The sequence below is a fragment of the Dunckerocampus dactyliophorus genome, chromosome 8 (genome assembly GCF_027744805.1).
Source record: "Dunckerocampus dactyliophorus isolate RoL2022-P2 chromosome 8, RoL_Ddac_1.1, whole genome shotgun sequence".
Taxonomy (NCBI): Eukaryota; Metazoa; Chordata; class Actinopteri; order Syngnathiformes; family Syngnathidae; genus Dunckerocampus; species Dunckerocampus dactyliophorus.
Window position 1 is genome coordinate 29,086,301 of NC_072826.1, and position 23,142 is coordinate 29,109,442.

At 39.8% G+C, this 23,142-nt stretch overlaps 1 protein-coding gene across 1 annotated transcript; it reads right to left on the reverse strand.

Moving 5' to 3' along the window:
- Positions 1-977: 977 nt before the first annotated feature.
- Positions 978-12,160, reverse strand: cav3 (caveolin 3). The gene is made up of 2 exons (XM_054784657.1): positions 11,877-12,160; positions 978-4,498 (listed from the first exon to the last, which is right to left on the reverse strand). Exons 1-2 carry the CDS (start codon positions 11,991-11,993, stop codon positions 4,157-4,159), a joined length of 459 nt encoding a protein of 152 aa, XP_054640632.1. The 5' UTR covers positions 11,994-12,160; the 3' UTR covers positions 978-4,156.
- Positions 12,161-23,142: the final 10,982 nt, after the last annotated feature.

Genomic DNA, 23,142 nt, shown 5'->3' on the forward strand with positions numbered 1-23,142 from the left:
TTCATTTCAGATCCAGTTAGTCACTCTTGTAATCTGATAACAACTAGAATAACAACAGCATAAACAATAATAATAATATCAAATAATATAAACGATTATAATAAATATAATAGTAATAGTAATTTTATTAATAGTCGTAATAATAAGCCTCGCATGGCACTCGGCACCTGCGCAGTTTGTATCTCATCATTTCAACTTTCCTATCTCATAATGAGGACTTTTCTGTCTCATAATTATGATATAAAAAAATCATAATTATGAGACTTTTTATCTCATAGACTTTTTATCATAGACTTTTTATCTCATAATTGACTTTTTTATCTGATCATGATGACTTTTCTGTTTCATAATTATTATTTTCTCATTTCATAATTATGTCTTTTTATCTCATAACTATGATTTGTTATGTCAAAATTGTCTTTTATCTCATAATCATGTATTTTTATTTCATAATAATGATTTTTTAATTTCATAATTATGTATTTTTTATCTCAGAATCATGACTTATCAATCATGACTTACTGATTCATATGAATCATGACTTACTGTATCTCTTAATTGACTTTTTATTTCATAATTATGACTTTTTATGTCATGATTTGCTTTTGGTCTCATGATTATGACTTTTTATCTCATAATTGACTTTTCATCTCATAATTTTGACTTTTTATCTCGTAATGTCGATTTTTTTAACATCAGAATTTATTCTTTCAGTCTCATAATTGACTGTTTTATCACACAATTCTTACTTTTCAAATTCACAATTTCGACTTTTTAATCTCATAATTTCGCCTTTTTGTCTTGTAATTCTGAGTTACCATTGCGATATTTTTTTTCCTTTTAGTGGCGGAAACAGGCTTCCATATCATAAATGAATAATTAGAAATAAGAATAATAATAACAGACAATCTTCAGAGGCACAACAGCAGCCTCTAGTGGGCGGTGTGCTTTGAAAGACGTACTGCATATTTCCATGTTGTATGCGTTTAATCATCATACACGTGCTGCATTAGACAAGCCAAACCCGCAGGGATGCTTCAGCACTGCCCTTCACTGCAGCTGCTTGCTGTACTGGATTGTACACGTCAGTGGTTTTTATCCCCCGTCTCACTTTATTAGTGGAAGTGGTGTTTACTACAGCTCCAAAAAGTGTCAAGTAAAAAAAAAAAAGTGTTCCAATCTGTGATGAAGAGAAAGGAGGGGCGACACCTCATCGTTTTCCTTTCCAGCTGGCGACGAGGAGGGCCGTGAGGGTGGCGGAGCCGTCAGAGGAGCAGCTGTCACGGAGGCTCAGCGGGCCATTTACAGTATATACCACAATGACGTCATAAAAGCTGCAAGAAAAACACTGCTGCAATATGCATGCCAGGCCAGTAGACGGCGATGTAGTCACAGAAACAACGCTGACAAGACAGGAAGGAGAAGCGAGAGTGATGGAAGACACAGCACACACACAAAACAACAACAGCGCTCTTGTTGGGTCATGCCTTCAATTGTTTTGGGCTCCAAAACGCGTCCGTCGCGCAACACGACACCGCTTTTAGCAGTTCTCAGTTATGACGCCGTACAGTCGTCCCTCGTCTATCACGCTTAATTGGTCCCAGACCTGGCTGTGACTAGTCAATTTCTTCACACTTAGCCTTAGCCTCTCCAATTTACATGTTCTACACTTCAGAAAGTGTTTCAAACGGAAAGGGGAAGAAGCGCAAAGAAGCCAAAAACGTACCACTTCCACACAGAATGAGAGGCTCAGTAGCCAGTCTCCATGCAGTGTGAAAGGTAATGTAATCCAACCTCAAGTCACATGACATCACTGATGCCTGGTGACCACAATACTACATTGAACTTGTCTTTCCATATTTTTGGACTAACAATAGGCCACAAACAGCCATCATTTTCAAATTAATTATATTTTGAATAGCGAGGGAGGACTGTAATCAAGATGTAAACCACCTGTCAGCAGGATACCGTGCAGAAAAGTTAAAAAAAAAATGTTAATCCTCACCGTCCAGTGAAAGAGCAGCAAAATATTGCCTCGTATGTTCAAAAAGCTTTTTTATATTTTTTTTTCCTGGTTATTTCTAAGCATTGAGGGATTTTCTGCGGTTTTCAAAGTGTGGCTTAGTGAGCTTTCCCTGGGTCCCCTCCTAATCCCCCCAAAAAACGGATTTTTCCGCCACATATTTTGTGGAGTTTTCTTCTCAGCCCAGACTCTCTTTACTCTCTTGCAGTAGGAACTAAGAAAAAAACTATTTCTTTGCTTTTAACATTACTGAAGTTAGCTTAGCAGGTTTCTTTTGGAAATGTTTTATGTTTCACGCTGCTGCGCCTAACCGTGAATCAGTGGTGTCCAAACTTTTCCCAGCGAGGGCCACATCGTGAAAAAGAAGCATGCAACTTTGCCACTTTGATAGTTTGTATAGCAACAAATGGAGATATGATGGCAAGTTAGCGTGTATGTTCAAGAAAAAACTGCATCTGAGCTTTGTCGTATCGGTGAAAAAGCCTGTTATTAATATCAACTTCACTCTTTGCTCTTTTTTTCCCATTTTTGCTGTTGTTTTTTTTCAAATATTTCAACTGTCTTTTTTACAACGGAGTATTACGGCCACGTTGAAAAAATAATCTGAGATTTCGAGGATGAAATTGTAAATTTAAAGAAGTCGCAAATTTACGACTTTATTCTTGAGACTAAAGTTGTAAATGTATGACTTCATGTCTCGGAAATTTACAACTTTATTCTCGTAAGTTTAAAAAAGTTGAAAATGTACAACTTTTTTCTTGTAAATTTACGACTTTATTCTTGTAAATTTGTAAAAGTTGCAAATTTATGACTTTTTTCTAGTAAATTTACGACTTTTTGCTTCTAAATTTATGACTTTATTATCGTAAATTTAAACAAGTTGCAAATTTCCAACCTTTTTTTTCGTAAATTTGTGGCTTTTTTCTCCTAAATGTATGACTTTATTCTCGTACATTTACAAAAGTTGCAAATTTATGACTTTTCAAAATGTACGAGAATAAAGCTGCAAATTTACAACTTGTAAATTTACGATTTTATTCTCATAAATGTAAAAAAGTCAGAAATTTAGAAAAATAAAGTCCTAAATGTAAGATTTTTTTTCTCGTATGTTTACGACTTTATTCTCGTAAATATACAACTTTTTTCTCATAAATTTATGACTTTTTTCTACTAAATGTATGAATTTATTCTCGTAAATTTTGTTGCAAATTTACTACTTTTTTCCCGTAAATTTACGACTTTTAAAAAATTTACGAAATGTAAATGTATAACTTTATTAAGGTACATTTTTAAAAGTTGTAAATTTACAAGAATAAAGTCGAAAATTTATAACTTTTTTGTCATGCTTTTACGACTTTATTCTCAAAATCTCAGATTATTATATTTTTATGTATATTAATAATTTCAAGAATAAAGTCATAAACACCCGAGAATAAGTTTACGTTATATACGTTTTATATACGTTTAGGACTTTTTTTTCTTGTAAATTTACGACTTTATTCTCATAAATTTACGAATTTATTCTCGTAAATTTTGGATTTTATTCTCGAAATCTCAGATTATAAATTTTTAATGTGTATGTGTATAATTTGAAGAATAAAGTCAGATATTTACAGGAATTCGAACTTTTTCCTCCACCTAATTTTCCAAAATTTGTTTCCCATAATATTACGATTTGAAAAATCTTTTTTTCTTGTAGATATTTCATATTATATTTCATTTTTCAACATTTTCCTTTTAATATTTGTACTTTATTCTTGTAAAATTACTGCAGATTTTTCTATTTATGCAGTTTTTTTTTGTTGTTAAATTATATTTTCAGAATGTGCCTTAGGCCAATAAAAAAAAAAAAACAGAAATGACCCCCCGGGCTGCACTTGGGCACCCCTGCCATAAATCAGAAATGATCAGACTTCCAACACCCCCTGGGGTAAAGGCGTATTATTTCCTTTAAGTCCATTCATTGAAAATCAACATCAGCAAGTGAACTTTTTGTATCAAATCCTGCTAATATCACGAGGCTGCTTGAGGACAGGAGCATGGCGAGGAGCAAGCGAGGCGCCAAGTGGAACATTTGTTGTAGAAAAAGATACCAGAGCTCATCCGACGATACCAGTTAACAGCAGTGAGTTTTTAGACTTCCTTGCGCAGTGCCACGCGCACGTTGCTGAAAATCTTGCCCAGGGCTTCGAAGAAAGGATCGCAGAAGGTCTGAATGCAGAGCGAGTAGATGCGGCTGACGCACTGCGACTCGATGAGGCAGCTCTTGATGCAGGGGACCACCGCCCAGATGTGGCAGAAGGAGATGCAGGCGAACAGGAAGCCCCACAGCAGAGCCACGGGGATGCCGAAGATGGCCGACAGGATGCGGTAGCACCAGTACTTGGACACGGTGAAGGTGGTGTAGCTCAGCTTCCAGACGCCATCCAGGCTGTGGGTACCGTCGGGCTCCGCTATCACGTCCTCAAACTCCACCTGGAAGAAATGCGGCGATTCAAGTCATCACATCAGTGCTGGGCTTCAAGTTGAAAGACTTAAATCAACGTAAATGGATCGGGAGTTGTGCGATACGACAAACCAAGGTGATGTAGCTCATGACAGACACTGTCTTTTGGGTCACTGCCCCTCCCCTCCAGTTTGCACTGATACGTCTTTCATGTTTTTTTGCGTGAGAGGCAAGAAGAGGTGATGACGCAACTCTCCACTAATGGATTTCACTTCAGAGCAATTTTAAGCCATGAAAACAGACACAAGGTGGCAGAAGTGCGTTTGATAAGAAATCGGCAAAGATCATGTGGGCGGACAAATCACACAATGACAGGAAGGAGGAAGTGAGAGAGCGTGGAGGAGTGTAGCGTGCAGAAGGTTACACATTGTAGGGAAATTTGAACGCATGCACACACACGCACGCACGGTCGCACGTACACGCACACGCGCGCACACACATAGTTCAGTTCCAAATGTGAAAATTATAAATCGTTGATGGTGTTATATTTGTAAATAAATAGTTATTTTGATGTAAAACAACCCCTTTTTTGTGTTGTTTTTTGGTATAGTTGTTGAGATACGCCTCTGCATTTGGGGTTCAAACTTACACAATAACAGCCCGTTTCACTATGTAGCACGCTACTCTGAGACAATGGTCCCCAACCTGCGTTTATTTGGTAGAAAGAAAAAATAATTTCCATTATTTCTTGTTTTTTTTATGTTTTATTTTGAAAAGTGGCCGGATTCTCTCTGTTACATCCGTCTAACTTGACACATGTCCATTGTGGGTGTGCTAACTTTATCTAATGCCGCACAGATAGACTACTACTGTATTTTTAGCATTTTTCTTTCACCTCATATTTGGTGTCAAATGCTGATACTATGTGGGAATGCATGAAGGTAAGTTTTGATGACTTATTGGTTGCTAATGTGCACTTTTGTCTCAAGTGAATTCATGCTAGCGCACTTCCTCTTACCACACACGTCAAACAGCCATGTAATCATCTCTCTGGAAAAACTTGGCTGGAACTTGAACTGGTGGATGGTGGGTCAGCATTCATTTTGTGCTTACATAATACATACATACATAATAAATACTAAAAAAGATAAATTAGATCGCTATAAGGGACCACTGCTCTTTTGCATTACAAAGCTGAAGTATGGTGGCCCTGAAGCAGGGGTGGGCAAACCTTTTGACTCACGGGCCACATTGGGTTAAAAAATTTGGCGGAGGGGCCCTCTGTATAGTGGCATCAAACAGAACGACATACTTGCTCACGGTGCAACGAAACAAAACCACAACACATCCACAGCACATAAATCATTTACTGCTAGCACAGCAACTAAGCTAAACATAACACGTAACTTAACACTGCTATTTCCAAATGCCCTCAAGGCATGCTGGGTAGTCCAGCTACAACAACAATATGAACTAGGAACAATAAAACATTGGATCTCAAGAGCATGTGACTGCAACTCCTCCTTGTTTACTTCTCTGACGACCTCCTCAAGATATTTTGCAATCAAGCATGCGACAAAATGCGACAAACACGGCAAAATGTTGGGAGAAAGAGTACCACAAGCTACCCAGCATGCCTTGCGGCGGGAATATATGGGTGTTTTTTTGGCATAAATATTTATTTGCTTGTCCACATGATGCAGTAGGTAGTTTACTTTGTGCGTGTGCTATATACTGCATGGGACTATTTTATCGCTGCAAGTCATGTCGCTGGTTACAGTTTCCATGTTAAAGGTTTAAAAAAAGGAATTTGGAAATGCCTGGTGGGCCGGACGCTTGAAGGGCCCACCCCTGCCCTAAAGGCTCAAAAATAGAGTCCGCCATTTGGCTACCTCAGGGATCCATGGTGGGTTTTTTATAAGAACAGACGCTGACTTTGATAAATGGTGGCCCTCAAGCGTCAAAAAGGCTCAATACTGGACTGGAAGCGAATGTGACAGTTGATTATTTATACTGTAGAGGTCTATTTGACATGTGCGACATGTGCAGCCGGTCATTACAGCTATAAATATATGTAGATCATGTGCTTTATTTACACTATTACTAAAAGCGGCAGTGTGCGCATGCAATACATGCAGTACTGGTGGACGCGGGGGGGTTTTTTTTAGTCAAGTGCAGAGGGGACCAGGCATCAGAAGTAAGTAAGGTGTTGATTACAGGACAGGCCTTCATTTGTACACAAATATGAATATTAGATTATTTTAAAAGGAGATAAATACTGATGTGTGATTAAAGACATATTGCAAATAAGTCATGATGAACTGAAGTTTAAAACGAAATAGAGGAAATCTAGAGAAATAGGAATCCTGGGCAGGCTGTACAGAGGCAGAGTGGGTGGAACTAATGTCAAGGTGCAAAATCGCGACATCCGAGTGGCAGCTGGTAATCCTCCGCACTGAGAGACGACACGCTTCAGTGGGTGCTGCTGTTTTGGTTCGCAAACACACTCAAACGGGCTCAGAAGTTAGCACAATTAGGCGAGGTGCTTATTTGTTTGAGACACGGCGTCCATTAGAGAGGAGGCCACTATTTGAGCAGATTGACAGGAGTAAGGGACGTAAGAAGAGAATGGACAACAGCGTGACGTCGTGAAAGAGGACGCTAACGCTGCCATCTGCCAGCTGGTCTATCGGAAAATCTGTCTGCGTTCCCACAGCTGAGACTCAGCTACAGAATGTTAATGAACATTTCAGACAGGCAGGCGGACGCCCTGCACCTCTAAAAACATTCTCCTGTCATCCAAAGCGGTGTATGGGATCCGTTTGGGAAGCCAAGACGGGACGCTTGTATAAAGTGAGCCGTCTGAGCTCATCCTCGGAATAAATTGCTGCACATGAATTGTTTTCTACTTTGTCACAGCTCTGGAGGATTTCTGAAGGAGATGGGATTACACAACACGAGGGTTTAGGAAAACAAAAACAGGTTTTATTATTGCAGACAGGCATTCAGCGTCATGTACTCTTCATAGTGGGATATTAAATTACTCCCATGAATGTTCTGAACCCCTGTTTCCGTGCCAGTGTTGTATTCAGAAGAATGATAGCCTGAATGCAGCTCAACGTGCCATGTCGCTGATGCCATGTTCTTCTTCTTCAGACGGCAAACTAGTTGAGACCGAATGAACGGCGCCTCTGCTGGCTGCAGCCAAGTACTGCACTCCATTGTATGTACATCAGTTGCTTCAAGTGCCCAAGACACCAAAACACGTTAATCTTGTTATTTCCGCCGTGAAAAATAACATTGCAAGGCATATTTCCTGTGCTAGATGTGTGCCCGAATGTTTACAATTTTTTTTTTTTTTTTTTTTACAAATTTCGGCACTACTTCGAGGTCTGGAGGAGGCGGAGCGAGTGACGTCAAATCCGGACAGTCCCACCTGGAACTTCTGCTTCAGTACAACGCATTCTCTGATATTATGCTCCTTTTCTGAGTGAATTTCTGCTGTTTTGTGATATATATTTTTAATATTATGTCCGCTTGTTGCGTTGAAGGCTTTTGCTGGAACACTCAAGGAGACGGACTAAGTTTGTTCACATTTCTAACACCCTTGACGCCATTCGCCTCGTCAGATGGTCGGCAAACTTCATGGGACAAATGTTTCCATTCTGCCCCGCAGATGGAAAAAAAAAGTCAAAAACCTACAAGACGTTGAACCGTGATAAAAGCCGGTTTAGTGTCAAAATCACCACTTCATTTCACAGCTGTTTATTTATCTATGACAGCAGCATGACAAAAATGTTTTATTAACTGAGGACTTTCATTTTGTTATTGTTTTTTAAAAACCTTTTTTTGGTGTCATGACAACTTTAAAGACACAATTAATCAACAACACACATGCTACCCAATCATCCCTGGTGCTATGTCTACTATATTGAATAATAACAGTGTAAATGTGACTATAGGGGGGTTATTTCATGTCTAGAGGCTGTTAAAAAACGTATTTAGAAGGTTGTAAACAATTTTTAATGTCCTATTTTCTCTTATTAAATCTACTATATTGGGTAATAGGAGTGTAAAAGTGACTATGGGGGTGTTATTTCATGTCTATGGGGCTCTGATAATGTTAAAAACCTTATTTATGTAACGGATGCCAGCCAGTGAGGCTGTGCGCGTGTACGTTGGTAAACCTCACTCCCGCTGCCTTAAGAGCTGCGCTGAACACGCGGCCGACAGTCCGGGCTTTTAGCCGTGTGGTCAGCGCTCTCGCTTCCCATTACAAAGGTGCTGTGTTCAGGCCCCGGTGCAGTGCGAAACAGGGCGGGTTACATTTAGAACAGGTTTTCTATGCTCTAACTACTAATATTGCTTTTGTGGAAATTCACTTATCACGGTTGGGTCTGGAAATAATTGGCACAAACGAGGGATTACTGCATTTGTTTATGTAAATGGATGGGCAGTTGTGCGATAGGACAAATACCGGTGATTTGGCTTGTTACCTACTCAGACTTTGACTTGTTTTGACTAAATATGGTGGCCCTCAAGGGCCAAAAAGGCTAAATACCGGACTCACTAACCCACCCTCCCCTACCTGTTTTAAAAGCCTGTCTTATCATTGTGGTGGCAAGCTATGAGGTCTAAACCATGGTACTTTTAGCGCTTCAAATTTTGCGGCGTCACTCTATCACGGTTTTTAAAAATACGTTAATTAAACAAACATTGCTGTTTCGTGGTCGCTTATTATTAGTCCAAAAAATATATAAGCCAATTTTATGTATTTTTGGCCTAAACGAAGCATAAAAATGGCTAAATGAAGTACAATACAAATATAAGGCATTCAGAAGACGCATTCAAAGGCGATGTGATGATATGTACCATTCTACGCTGCTCACTCAGTGTCAGTAATGTTACAGGAAGTACTGTATAGGAACAGGAAGTTAACAAGGAAGTCCCCCAATGCTAATGTGTAAGTCTGTATTATATCTTGTTTATGTCTTATTTTCTCTTATTATGCATACCATATTGAGTAATAGGAGTGTAAAGGTGACTATAGGGGTCTTATTTCATGTCTAGAGGGCTCTAACAATGTAAAAAAAATCATATTTAGAACAGGTTTTCTATGCTCCAACTACAAAAATATTCCATTGTAAAAATCGTAGTTAGGTCTGTTACCACATAACTGCCATAAACGAGGGATTATTGTGTTTGTTTATGTAAATGGATGGGCAGTCGTGTGATGCGAGAAAAAAAGGCGATGTGGCTTGTTACCTACGCAGACTTTGGCTTATTTCGGCCCAATATGGTGGCCCTCAAGGGCCAAAAAGGCTAAATACCAGACTCACTCCCCCACTCTCCACTCCCTCTTTTAAAACCTGTCTTACAGTGGTGTCACGAGACACTCAATTCACGACATGAGACGATATGTGAGATCTGATGTACAAGAACGAGATGAGATTTTAACATTACCTTGACGAAAAGCACGATGTAAAAGTATAAAAAATATATGACGATATATTGAAATCTGCAAATTTAATTTCAACTATATTACACGCTTCTGCACCCTGTGTGCATGCTAGCGGGCCCGCCTCCACCCATTTTTGGCAAATTAGGTTGTGGAAAAGTCATAATATTCTGAAAATTAAGTCATAATTACGATATACAAAATTTACTACAAGAGAGATGAAATAGTAGAAAAAAAACAGCAGAAATGGGGAAAAACTGCTGTAATTTTACAAAAATAAATTCAAAATATATATCAAAAAAGTTGTATTCTAACAAGAAAAAAAATTGCAATTTTATAAGAGAAAAATAGTAATATTATGACAACAAATAATGTTGTTTTAGTTGAACAGAATTGAAATATTAAAGAAAATAGACCATATTTCTTTAAAGTTGTAACATTGTGAGAAACAAACAACACAAAGAATAAAGTTGTAATTTTTGGAAAATTTGTTTTGGGAAAAATGAATAATATTATGACAATAAAGTCAAACTATTATGGAAATAAAGTCACTATGAGAAGAAAATTTTGTTGCATTGCATAGGATTTTTACAGTTAATTAACGGGCATTTTATTTGCTGTCACAAAAGTGCACACTATACGCTGGTAAAATAAGTGTAACAGGTAAAAAAAAAAACGGCATTTAAAAAATGAAAACAGAATTTGGAAAAAAATAAAACCAATTTTATACGGCGCCTAGTGACGGGGGTCTTACACAACCCTGAAGTGTGTGTGTGAATTTTGCAACGTCATCGAGACAGAGACTGTATGACCGACAAAAGGGTTGTGTTTATATTTTTGTTTTTATGGTTATTATTTTTGTTTCTTTAGTTTTATTTAATACTTGATATTTTCATTGACTGTATTTCTCTATTATTAATTGTTATTTATTTACTTATATACTGGGGGTGTCACGAGACACTCAGTTCACCAGATGAGACGATACACGAGATTGGATCTACAAGAGAACATTATGAAAAAATATATTTATATATGACAATACACTGCAATTTACTAATTAAATTTCTACTACGTTACCTTGCATTGCTCCTCACGAGGCTACACTCGTCTGCACTCTGTGTGTATGCTAGCAGCCCCGCCTCCACTCACCGAGACAAAGAGACTATATGACTGATAAAGGGGCTCACTCCGTTCACGCCGTTGTTCTATGGAACAAACGCGCCAAGGTGCTGAAACCAATGCACAGCGTGCACAGAGCGGAGGCGGTACACGAGGGCAATATATAATATATAAACATGGCAATATATTGAGGCCGGTAAAGAAATGATCAAGTTTATTTGTATTTATTGTGTGATTAATTGATTTATTTCTTATCATCCCAGGCTGAACGAGAAATCTCGTGAGATCTTGTGAGACCTCTACTGTCTTATCATCGTGGCGGCAAGCTATGAAGTCTAAACAACGGTACTTTTTTGCATTATTATGTTTATGTAAATGGATAGGCAAACATCTGACGCATCAGTTGCAATTTTTAACGCTACTGTACGGCAGTGAGTGAATATTATCTTTAAAAGACGGTTGCGCATGTCTGTTCATGATAACAGGCCCCACGTTTAAATCCAAACGGAGTGGTGCGGTCAGTAACGACATCGTCTGCTCGCGAGTGATGATTTATCACACTTGCTTGAGTCAAACAAAATCTAATCCCTGTGTATATTAGCTCTGTGCTAAAGGCCGAGCCATGCCTGCTAACAATCACAGAATAAACAGTTGTCATATCTTAATACAACATGATAGCTCTGGATATCATGATATTACGCCACGATTCCCAAAATAAACCCAGCGTTCCGGATAGGCAACAGGAATAGTTCCTGGTCTATTTAAGGAGTTTCTGTGCAGTTTTGCTATCTTTGCACACAACCGTTTTGCATGTAATGCACATGCAGTACCTTCACCACGTCTTCATTGATGTGCTTGGGGTCTCTGTTGATGAGATCAATCTCCTTGGTGTGGCTGTCCTTCACGATCTTCTCCTCGTTGGTGTTGTACTGGTACTGGTCCGCCATGCTTGGAGGGGCTGCAGGCAGGGGTCCTGGATGGTCAGACAGTGAGGGTGAGGGTGAGGCTTCAACGTGCACACTGCAGCAACAGCGGATCACCGTCTGAACCCCTGAATGCACGGCTGTGACGCTCCCATTGACATGCCAGGGGACAGCTGCTGGTAAAAATGGAGGGCTGACCTCTCACCCTGCACACACACACACACACACACACAATGTAGAGAAAGTATGCCTTAAAGGAGAGCCCACGCTTGTGTCACATTTCACATGGGCTTGCTGGAGGCCGACTGGGCAGGGTTTGCACGGTGGAACCAACTTCCACCACCGACACACAAACTCCCCCTCCTGCATGTGGAATGTTGTGCTTTGCTTTCATTCACTTAGCAAACGGAACAGCAGAGGAGGCCAAACATGACGCTCAGCAACTCATCACATTTATACAACCGAGTATTTAGGGCCACATTGGAAAAAAAAATATCTGAGATTTGGACAATAAAGTCGTAAATTTACGAGAATGAAGTCGTAAATTTAAGAGAAAAAAAGCAATAATATTACAAATAAATTTACGACTTTACTATCATAAATTTACAACTTTTTTCTCCTAAATTGAAGAGAAAAAAAGTGTTAATATTACGCCGGAAGTCGGATGTTTACAAGAAAAAAAGTCATGCATTCACAAGAATAAGGTCGTACATTTATGAGAACATTTTTTTTTATATTACGAATTTATTCTCGTAATATTACAATTTTTTTCTCATAAATATTGCATATTACTGTACAATTACAATATTACATACTGCAATTTTCTCATATGAATTGCCCCCCCAAATCACAACTTTATTCTCATAACATAAGTCTCTTTATGACGGAGTATGTTATTAGAGCCATAATAATCTGAGATTTGTAGAATAAAGTTGTAAATTTACAATAAAAAAAAGTTGTAAATCTACGAGAATAAAGTCATAAATTAGTGAGAAAAAAAGTTGGACATTTCCATGAAAAAAAGTTGGACATTCACGAGAATAAAGTTGTAAATTTACAAGAAAAAAAGTAATAAATTTATGAGAAAAAAGTTGTAAATTTACTAGAATAAATTTGGATATTTACAAGAAAAAAAAGTCGTACATTCACAAGAATAAAGTCGTAAATTCATGAGAAAACAAGTCGTATATTTACAAGGCACACAGAATATTGTGTTGTATGGTTTTTAAACATGGAACCTACCAAAAGAAACATGAGACTCCTGTCTTTCATCAGGAAAAAAACGTTTGTTTCTATCTGTCTCTGTTCTTTAGCAATCAGCAGTAGAACACAGGTAAGTTTCAGGAAAATGTCAGTTCCTGACTAAAAGAAAAAGCAGAAAAGCAACTTTTTGTGAAAAGATACATTTCAAGCATAACTTTCACTTTGACACAAATATTGTTGCTTTTGTGACAGCTCAAATATCTAAACAACTATACCACAACAAAAACAATATTAAAAAAGGTTGTTTTATATCAAAATAACAATTTATTTACAAATGTAACACCATGAACTATTTACAGTTTTCACATTTGGACCTAAACTGTGCGTGCGTGCGCTTGTGCTTGTAAAATTTCCCTACAATGCGTAACCTTCTGCTCGCTACACTCCTCCACGCTCGTCCATATCCTCCTTGCCGTCAAGTGTGTTTTTACATGTACATGATCCATGCAGATCCATGCTTATCAAGTGATCCCAAAGACGTATAAATACGCCTTTGGGCTCGGGCGTTCGGGTTTATAAAAACGTATACTGTAAGTACGTAAATAATGTTGAATGATTTAAGAGGAAAAATAATGTAATTTTATGTATATAAATTAAATATTACATAAAGACGTTATTTGTTTTAAGATGTAAGATTATGGAAAAACAAGCAAAACAACAAATGTTACATTTTTGGAAAGTTTGTTGCGAAAAATGTTATAACAATAAAATATTACAAAAATATGCGGGAATAACATCATAATCATGAGAAGGAAATTTACTAGAAGAACATGTCTCAATGGTTTGTGTGACCACAATGATAATAATAATAATAATAATAATAATAATAATAATATAATTTTTAGGCAAATCAGTATTTTGACCATATCATCATTTTTATGCACATTTTCCAACCCCAAGCTGGATAAACTTGAATGCCTATTGGGCTTAAGGTGATGTGCATGTGTGTACTGATGGCGGGTGTGATCAACACCCTTTATTAGGTGTGCACAATTATTTGGCAGCTTCTTTTCCTCTGGCAAAATGGGCCAGAAAAGAGGTGTAACAGACTCTAAAAAGTCAAGAACTGTAAAACAGCACAATTGTCGAAATTGCCAAGATATTAGAATGCAAATGCATGCAAATGAACTACCAAATATTTGAGAAAAAACAAGCGTGAAGCTCCCAGGAACCTTTCACCCTCCAGTGCTGTCATATTCCAGAAGTGTAACCCAGCTGGAGTATGACAGCAGTACGGTAGATGGTGTTCAGTGCTCAGAGACACGGCCAAGCAGTGGCGGTTCTGGCTTGATTGACGCCCTCGTCAGAAAGATGCTATGGTGCCCCAACCCCTAGTTTTTCTCTACAAAGACCTATTTTAAACCTATATTAAATGACATTATTTTTGAGCAATCACTGCTGTAATTGCCTTTTTTTTAACTTTGTAATTAACCTGGTGTTTGTTTTGAGCAGCATGAGGGCGCGAGTATCCCGCATGCCACACACAGGAAACGAGCTCTGACCGTTACATGGGATGTTTTTTTTTCTTAGCTCTCGCGGCGCCCCGAAGAGAATGCCGCCCGAGTCCCCCGAGTCTAAATGTATGCGCCTTAGTCATTAGTTCCTCATTAGTTCTTCATTTGTTCCTCAGTAACTAGCCTCAATGTATGTGCCTTAGTCATTAGTTCCTCATTTGTTCCTCAGTAACTAGCCTCAATGTATGTGCCTTAGTCATTAGTTCCCCATTGGTTCTTCATTAGTTCCTCAGTAACTAGTCTAAATGTATGTGCCTTAGTCATTAGTTCCTCATTAGTTCCTCAGTAACTAGTGTAAATGTATGTGCCTTATTCATTAGTTCCCCATTGGTTCTTCATTAGTTCTTCAGTAACTAGTCTAAATGTATGTGCCTTAGTCATTAGTTCCCCATTGGTTCTTCATTAGTTCCTCAGTAACTAGTCTAAATGTATGTGCCTTAGTCATTAGTTCCTCATTAGTTCCTCAGTAACTAGTCTAAAGGTATGTGCCTTAGTCATTAGTTCCTCATTAGTTCCTCAGTAACTAGTCTAAAGGTATGTGCCTTAGTCATTAGTTCCTCATTAGTTCTTCATTAGTTCCTCAGTAACTACTGTATTTTTGTGTACTTAGTACTTGTATTAAGTGTGACCAAATACAATCTTGTGACGCCGATAAAGCTTTGAATAGCTCTATGTACAATTATTCCATCAAAATAGTTGATCTTAAACATGACTAGGATAGAATTTGCAAGCTTAACGCAGTTCAATAAAATAGTTTCCTTTCAAATTTAGGCAGTTAAAAGCATGTTTTTCTGTCTTGCAAATGTAAATAATTTGTCATGTGCTGAAAAGCTGCAATGTACAGTAAAGCGTGAAGTAATGCATAACCCAGACGTCAGCGATGCACGTAAGCAGACATGACAGCATGGCATCGTGAAGGCAGCCGTAGCCGCCAACATTGTTAAAATGTTAGCGGCGGTCCTTAGGTTGGTTAACTTTAACGTCAAGTTAACAGTCGGTTAAAGTTAACCAAGATTTGGACAGCAAGATAACGGTGCCGTTAAATTTAACGGTTGGTTAAGCCTACTTAACCAGAGGTTAAAAAAAGAACACAGTTGTGAACATAAGTAATCACCCTCCACACCTTCTATCCCAGTTCCTCGCGTGCGTTATGCTGGGATTGGAACATGCCAATATAATGCACCCCTGTGGTTGCGTTTTCAGGTTGGGACAAAATGAAGATGACAGCTGGTGAATGTGTCTTTATGTTTGGGGTTTTTTTTACATGGGAGTGGAGGGAAATTTCTTTCATGTCCGTTCATTCCTCCTTGAAATCCACCTCTTTGTCATTCTCTCAGCGTCCTCAGCTACAGTATTTTATATCAACTCAAAAACATCACAATCCGTGAGTTTGCAGCTGCGGAATGGGCAGATTATGTATTCCCCAGCATTCTTTGCTGTAGCTAAAATGATGACTTTTGACTGTCTTATGCCTCTTTAAGGTGTTATTTTGCAACGTAATAGTTCAAGTGCTGCTGTTTTTAGTCGTGTACAGTTCAATTATTTTGACTTTTGGTCTGAATCTGGCACCCGCATTAAGAATGGTTGTCAATTTCTTTCTATACACGATACTGTTTCCACTCTTAAAATGTAATGCCAGAGGAGTACCGGTAGTTTATATTGGAGGAATCGCTTAATTCCGCAGATTACTGTCAGCACTTTGATTGATAAGGTCCGTGAGGCGGGCCAACTCAATGCTATTTTCCAAACAGTTCCGCGGGCCGGATGAACTTGCAGCGCGAGCCGAATTCGGCGCCCGAGCCTGAGTTTGACACATATGGTTTGCCACGAAACATGCGTACAATCATTTTCCATGCCGCTTATCCTTACCGCCAAACAGCCACCATGAATTCATTCAGTCATTTCTGAAAAAACGCGATGTTGCGATGTCACCTTAAACATGTCGCCACGCGTTAAAATGCATTTGTTCTCTTTGAACTTGCATTCATTTTTGTATCACTCTAGTGCATATAGAGGGGCTGACTATATTAGTCTGTATAACCCTCGTATAGCGTCATGCTACCAAAAACAGAACAGGGAGTGGAGCAGTCCCAGTGGGAACTTCTAAAAGAAGAGCTAGTTAATGCACACTGTGTTGATTATTGGATATCATGTTCAAGCTCCCTGGTGGGGGAAATTGGGTGAGGAAAGAGGTGGAGGGGGGCACGGAGGAATGGGATCAGAGTGCATGTGAGCCGCAGGATCCGACCCAATTAGAGGAGCGGCGTTCTTGGCGCGGCCGTTGTGAGGGGAGTGGAAGGCCATGAGTGAGGAGCGAGGAGATGGACACAAATAGCACAGCGCAGAGTGAAGGTGGGCAGGCCTCGTCCACTGAGAGTTTCGATGAGGCCATTCGAGCCTGTCTTCCATGCTGGCGCACGCCCCTGTTCCTAAATTTAGACCCTTTGAGTGTGTGGCAGGGCGGGTGTCTGCATGCGGGAGGCCTTACCTGCATGTTTGCAACCTGAAAGCTGCAATCCTGTCAGTCCACAATATAGACTTTTCCCACATATTTACCCTTAGTTACATTTGAGCTTTTGCAGTATAGATACAGCAGCGGTGTCTATGTGTACAGCTCTGTATTACATACAAATTTATTATGTGAGAAAAAAAATTCCTGGTGAGGCATTACCACCCTGCTTCGTTGGGGCTTTCCTATCAGGACATACTACACCAGGGGTGTCCAAAGTGTGGCCCGTGGCTGTTTTTTCATTTGCTCGTGGCAAATTCCTAAAATACAATTTAAGAAGAAAACAAACAAAAAACAGCAGCAAAAATGGAAAAATTTTAAAGTAATTTTACAAGAATCTAATTAAAATATTAAGAGGAAAAAGTTGCCATTTTACAAGAATACGTCATAATATTATGAAGACAAGCAGTAAGAATACATCATGAAATTCAAAACATTAAGAAAAAAGTTGCATTCTAATGACAAACAAGTCGCAATTTTACCAGAATAACCTCGTAACATTATGACTAAAAATAACATCATTAAAGTATGAGAAACCAACAAAACAAAAGAAAGTTGTAATTTTTTAAAATTTAAAACATTCTGGGAATAAAGTCGAAAACTATGAGAATAAAGTCCTAATATTAAGAGAAGAACAGTTACAAAGATTATTTAAGAAGAAAACTAATATTAATAAAGAATAAATTCAAAATATCAAGAAAAAAAGCTAAGAAGAAAGCTTCTTGGCTTTAGCCATCAGGAGGGCATGACAGTGTGAAGGCCTGACAGAAAATGAACATTTCGTGCAGATTTTGGCTTTTTGTGGTCTGAAACTTTTAATTGTTTAATTGTTGTTTTGATGGCTGCATGGTGGCTGAGTGGTTAGCACACAGTCTGGAGATCGGGAAGGTATGGGTTTGAATCTTGCTGGCGACCCTAACGAGGATAAGCGGCATAGTGGGTAGATGATGTTGTTTTGTTTTCATTGAATTACTTTTTTTAAAATGCTTTTTGTCTCACTCAACCCCTTCTTGTTTTTGCATATTGTAGCTCTACTTAAAACCTCATTAAGATCCATCCATTTTCTATCTTGAGGGTCAAGATAGGGGGGTATGCTGGAGAGAGAGGTGGGGTACACCCTGGACTGGCAGGGCCAATGGCAGGGCACATATAGACAAACAACCATTCACACTCACATTCATACCTATGGACAATTTAGAGTCTCCAATTAACCTAACATGCATGTTTTTGGAATGTGGGAGGAAACCGGAGTACCCGGAGAAAACCCACACACGCACGGGGAGAACATGCACACTCCAGAACATGCACACATGCACACTCCACACAGAAATGCCCAAGGGAGAATCGAACCCAGACTTCCCGATCGCCAGACTGTTACTGTGTGGCCAACATGCTAACCACTAGACCACCGTGCAGCCCTCATTAAGATGTGCAAATGTGCAAAATGCAAATTCTAGCAATTTTTCAACTGCGTATGATGGGATGATGACAAAAAATAACATTGTTTTAGTACCATAAAGTTGAAATATTTTTTAAAAAGTAGGTCGTTTTTCACGTCATAATATTATGACAAACAAAACAAAATAAAGTTCTAATCTTTGGAAAATTCGTTTGAAAGAACAGTTTTGACAATACTATGAGAATAAAGTCTTAATATTACAAGAAAAAAATTCTGAAGATTATTTAAGAAGACAAATAATAAATATAATCTTATAATAATAATCTAATCTGTTTTTCAACAGATTTGAGTCTGCCCCCCCTTCCTCCCCTACCCACCCTGCCCCCTCTTCACACCTTCCTGGGTCAGCCACCCCCCCCCCATCCACTCTTCAGCCTGCCACCCTCAACACCCAACCCTCACCACCCCACTCCCCCCCCCCCCCCACCACCACCACTTCACGACTCCCCTCTCAACCCCCACTGAGACTCTCACCACTCTTCAGCCCCACATCCCCATCCCAGCCATCCTCTACTCCCCTCTCCATAACTGATGATCAGGTGAGAAGTCAGCTGAAGAAGATCAAGGCAAGAAAGGTCCCGGGACCGGACGGCATCAGCCCTAGAATCCTCAAGGACTGTGCTGACCAGCTCTGTGGAGTTCTCAGGCACTTGTTCAATCTCAGCCTGAGCCTGGAGAAAGTCCCTACCCTGTGGAAGACCTCCTGTGTGGTCCCGATCCCAAAGACACCGCGTCCCAAGGAGCCTAACCACTTCAGGCCTGTTGCCTTGACCTCTCACCTGATGAAGACCATGGAGAGGATTATCCTGCAGCACCTGCGACCCCTGGTGGGCACTCAGCTGGACCCCCTGCAGTTTGCTTACCGGCCTGGGATCGGAGTGGATGACGCAGTGATCTACCTGTGCACAGATCACTACTACACCTGGAGGACAGCGGGAGCGCTGTGAGGGTCATGTTTTTTACTTCTCCAGTGCCTTCAACACCATCCAGCCGTCACTACTCAGAGTGAAGATGGAGAGTGTGGGAGTAGACCAACACCTGACTGCATGGGTTATAGACTACCTCACCAACAGACCACAGTATGTGAGGCTCCGTCACTGTGTGTCTGACATGGTACTCTGCAGCACAGGTGCCCCTCAGGGACATAGAGTTGGTAGACAGCTACAAATTCCTGGGTGTTCACCTTAACAACAAACTGGACTGGTCCGTCAACACCCACGCCCTCTACAAGAAGGGCCAGAGTCGCCTCCACCTGCTGAGGAGACTGAGGTCCTTTGGTGTGTGCAGGACTCTTTTACGGACCTTTTATGACTCTGTGGTGGCCTCAGCCATCTTCTATGCTGTGGGCTGCTGGAGAGGGGGCAGCACGGAAAGGGACAGGAGCAGGATCAATAGGCTGATCAGGAGAGCGAGCTCTGTCCTGGACGGTCCTCTGGACTCCGTGGAGGAAGTGGGGGAGAGAAGGATGTTGGCTAAGCTGACATCCATCATGACAACATCTCTCACCCGCTACATGACACTGTTGTTTCCCTGGGCAGCTCCTTCAGCAGCAGACTGTTACACCCACGGTGTAAGAAGGAGAGGTTCCGCAGGTCCTTCATACCGACCGCTGTCAGGCTCTACAACACCTGCACCACCTGAACCATGTTGTAGACACTATGTATTCTTTACTTGCGTATCTTACTTGCTGCTGTAACAAGTGAATTTTCCTGCTGTGGGTACTATACATACACACATACATACACACATACATACATACATACATACATAATAAAGAATAAATTCAAAATATCAAGAAAAAAAGTTGTAGTCTAACAAGAAAAAAACTTCATTTTCGTAGCATAACGTTGAAATATTTATTCAAAATAAGATGCTTTTATTTAAAGTCATATTGTTATAAGAAACAAAACACAAAAAAGTGAAAAATTAGAAAATTTGCTTGAAAAAAAGTTATAATATTATAATATTATATCCCATAATATTATGGGAATAAAGTCAAAATTCTATGCGAATAAAGCACTAATATTACAAGGAAAAAATGACTATTTCAAGGGATAGTTGGTATTTTTTGACTTGAAGTTGTATGGCGTCCCCATCGGCAGTGAAGAACATAAACAGTGCCTTAACACACGTCTCTCTTTTTTCTGTGCGCTCTAAACAGAGAAAAACTTGCTCACACGAGGCAGCTAACAATGCACGTAATGGGATTCACGTATTCACCTAAATCACTGGTATCGCACATCACTGCTACTACTTCCAAAAATAGTGCAGTTTTCCTTTAAAGGCGGTTTGATTGGAGACGAAGAGGCTGTGTGAGGCCTTCATGTCCGCACATAAGATGGCGGATGGTTTCTGCCACTGCTTATCACCCAGGTGGAAGCTATCATACCAAGGATGCATCACTCCTGCCTGAGGCATGCCTTAATTACATTTAACACGCCTGTCGGCCATGACATTCTCCATGGGACAAGTTTGATGACAATTCTCATTAAGACCTGCTTGAAAAATGGACACCAGCCATCAATAATTGGCTAATACTCCATCGGCCATCCAACCCACTCCAGTTTATCTACTTTGTGCAAAGCAGGGACGAATAATTATGCATAAAAACAAAAAGGCAAAACATGACGTGGTTGAAAAATGAAGGTGAGGATGATTTAACTTTTGCAGCAACAGTGACCTCTGTTGGCGGGATTGGCAACTACAGGTTTAACGTAGCTAGGAAGCCAATGTGCTAACTGGGTTTTTGACCACGGTTTTCTTCTCTGAGAAGCGCTGGCAACGCAAAACAGTGTCCAAAAATATGCTGATTAATTTTACTAATCAAAATACTTGTTTGTTTTTTTTACGCAGACATAGAGGAAAACTTGTTTCATTCACTTCTAGTGACCACAATGTCACATTGTTTACCATTTTTAGCAAGGCATTTATCTACACAAATATTAACAATAGCATTTTAGTCTAGCATCTGTCAGCTCCACTAGTTCCTAAACACAGATTATATCACATTTAGGAGGAAAAACAATGTTTTACCTGCTGTTTATTACAAAAATTCTTCACATGAGGACGAAACAGAAAGCGGAATGGTCTACTTGTGGTACACAGCGCCCTCTGGTGGCTGTAGTTGTTTGGCACTCGGCTGAAATTGTACTCAAGTTTAAGTAAAAGTACAAAATCTACTCAACTAAATGTAAAAAAAAGTACCTGAAATGTACTCAAAGTTAAGTTTAAAAGTTAATTACTAGTTATTTACAGGAAAACTGCACTTTTTTTGAGTTTTGCCTATCATACACAATCCTTACATCTTTCTCTTGTCTGTGTTTTCTAAAGACATAAAAACAGGTAAAAAGAGGCAGCTAAGAATGCATGTCATGGGACGCACCTATTCCGCCTTCTGAAAAAACCTCCAAAAAGTGCCAACAACGCTTCATTTACACAATGTGAAGTCCTGCTAATGTTAGCCTGTCACCCTCCCTCCACAACCGCACATCCAGCTCAAGAATTGTGAGCACTGGGACCCCACAGCGGTGTGTGCTGAGTCCGCTCCGCTACACGCTCTTCACCTACGATTGCGTGGCCTCCCAGAACAACACCAGCATCATTAAATTTGCGGATGACACTACAGTCATCGGCCTGATCACTGGTGGTGTTGAAACATCATACAGAAGAGAGGTGGCGGACCTCATAGCTTGGTGTCGTGATAACAATCTCCTTCTCAATACAGATAAGACTAAAGAGATGATCATCGACCCAAGAACAAGGGAAAAGGAGACGCATAGACCCCTGTTTATTGATGAGACTGAGGTGGAGAGGGTGAAAACCTTCAAGTTCCTTGGCACACACATCAGCGAGGACCTCACCTGGTCTCACAACACCCAACAAATTATGAAGAAGTCCCAAAGGAGACTGTACTTCCTGAGAAGACTGAGGAAATTTGGCATGTCCACCACAATCCTGAGTTGCTCCTACAGATGCACTATGGAAAGTGTCCTTACCGCCTCCATCACTGTTTGGTACGGTAACTGTACAACACGTGATAGGAAGGCACTCCAGCAGGCGATCAAGACCTCACAGAACATTGTTGGGGCAGCCCTCCCCTCACTGCAAGACATTTATAAAACTAGAGTCCTACGAAGAACACACAACCTCATCAAGGACAGCACACATCCACAACACTCACTATTCACACTCCTACCGTCAGGCAGACGCTACAGGAGTTTGAAGTCCAGCACCACAAGGCTGGCAAACAGCTTTTACCCACAGGCCATCAGGCTTCTCAACGAAGCACTCACACACGCCGCACGCAACACACGCACACACTCATAGCACTTTATTTATTTATTTATTTATTTATTTATTTGTATTATTTATTGTATTAATGTCTCTTCTGTTGTTGTTGCTTAATTTATTGGTATTTATGTTTCTTAT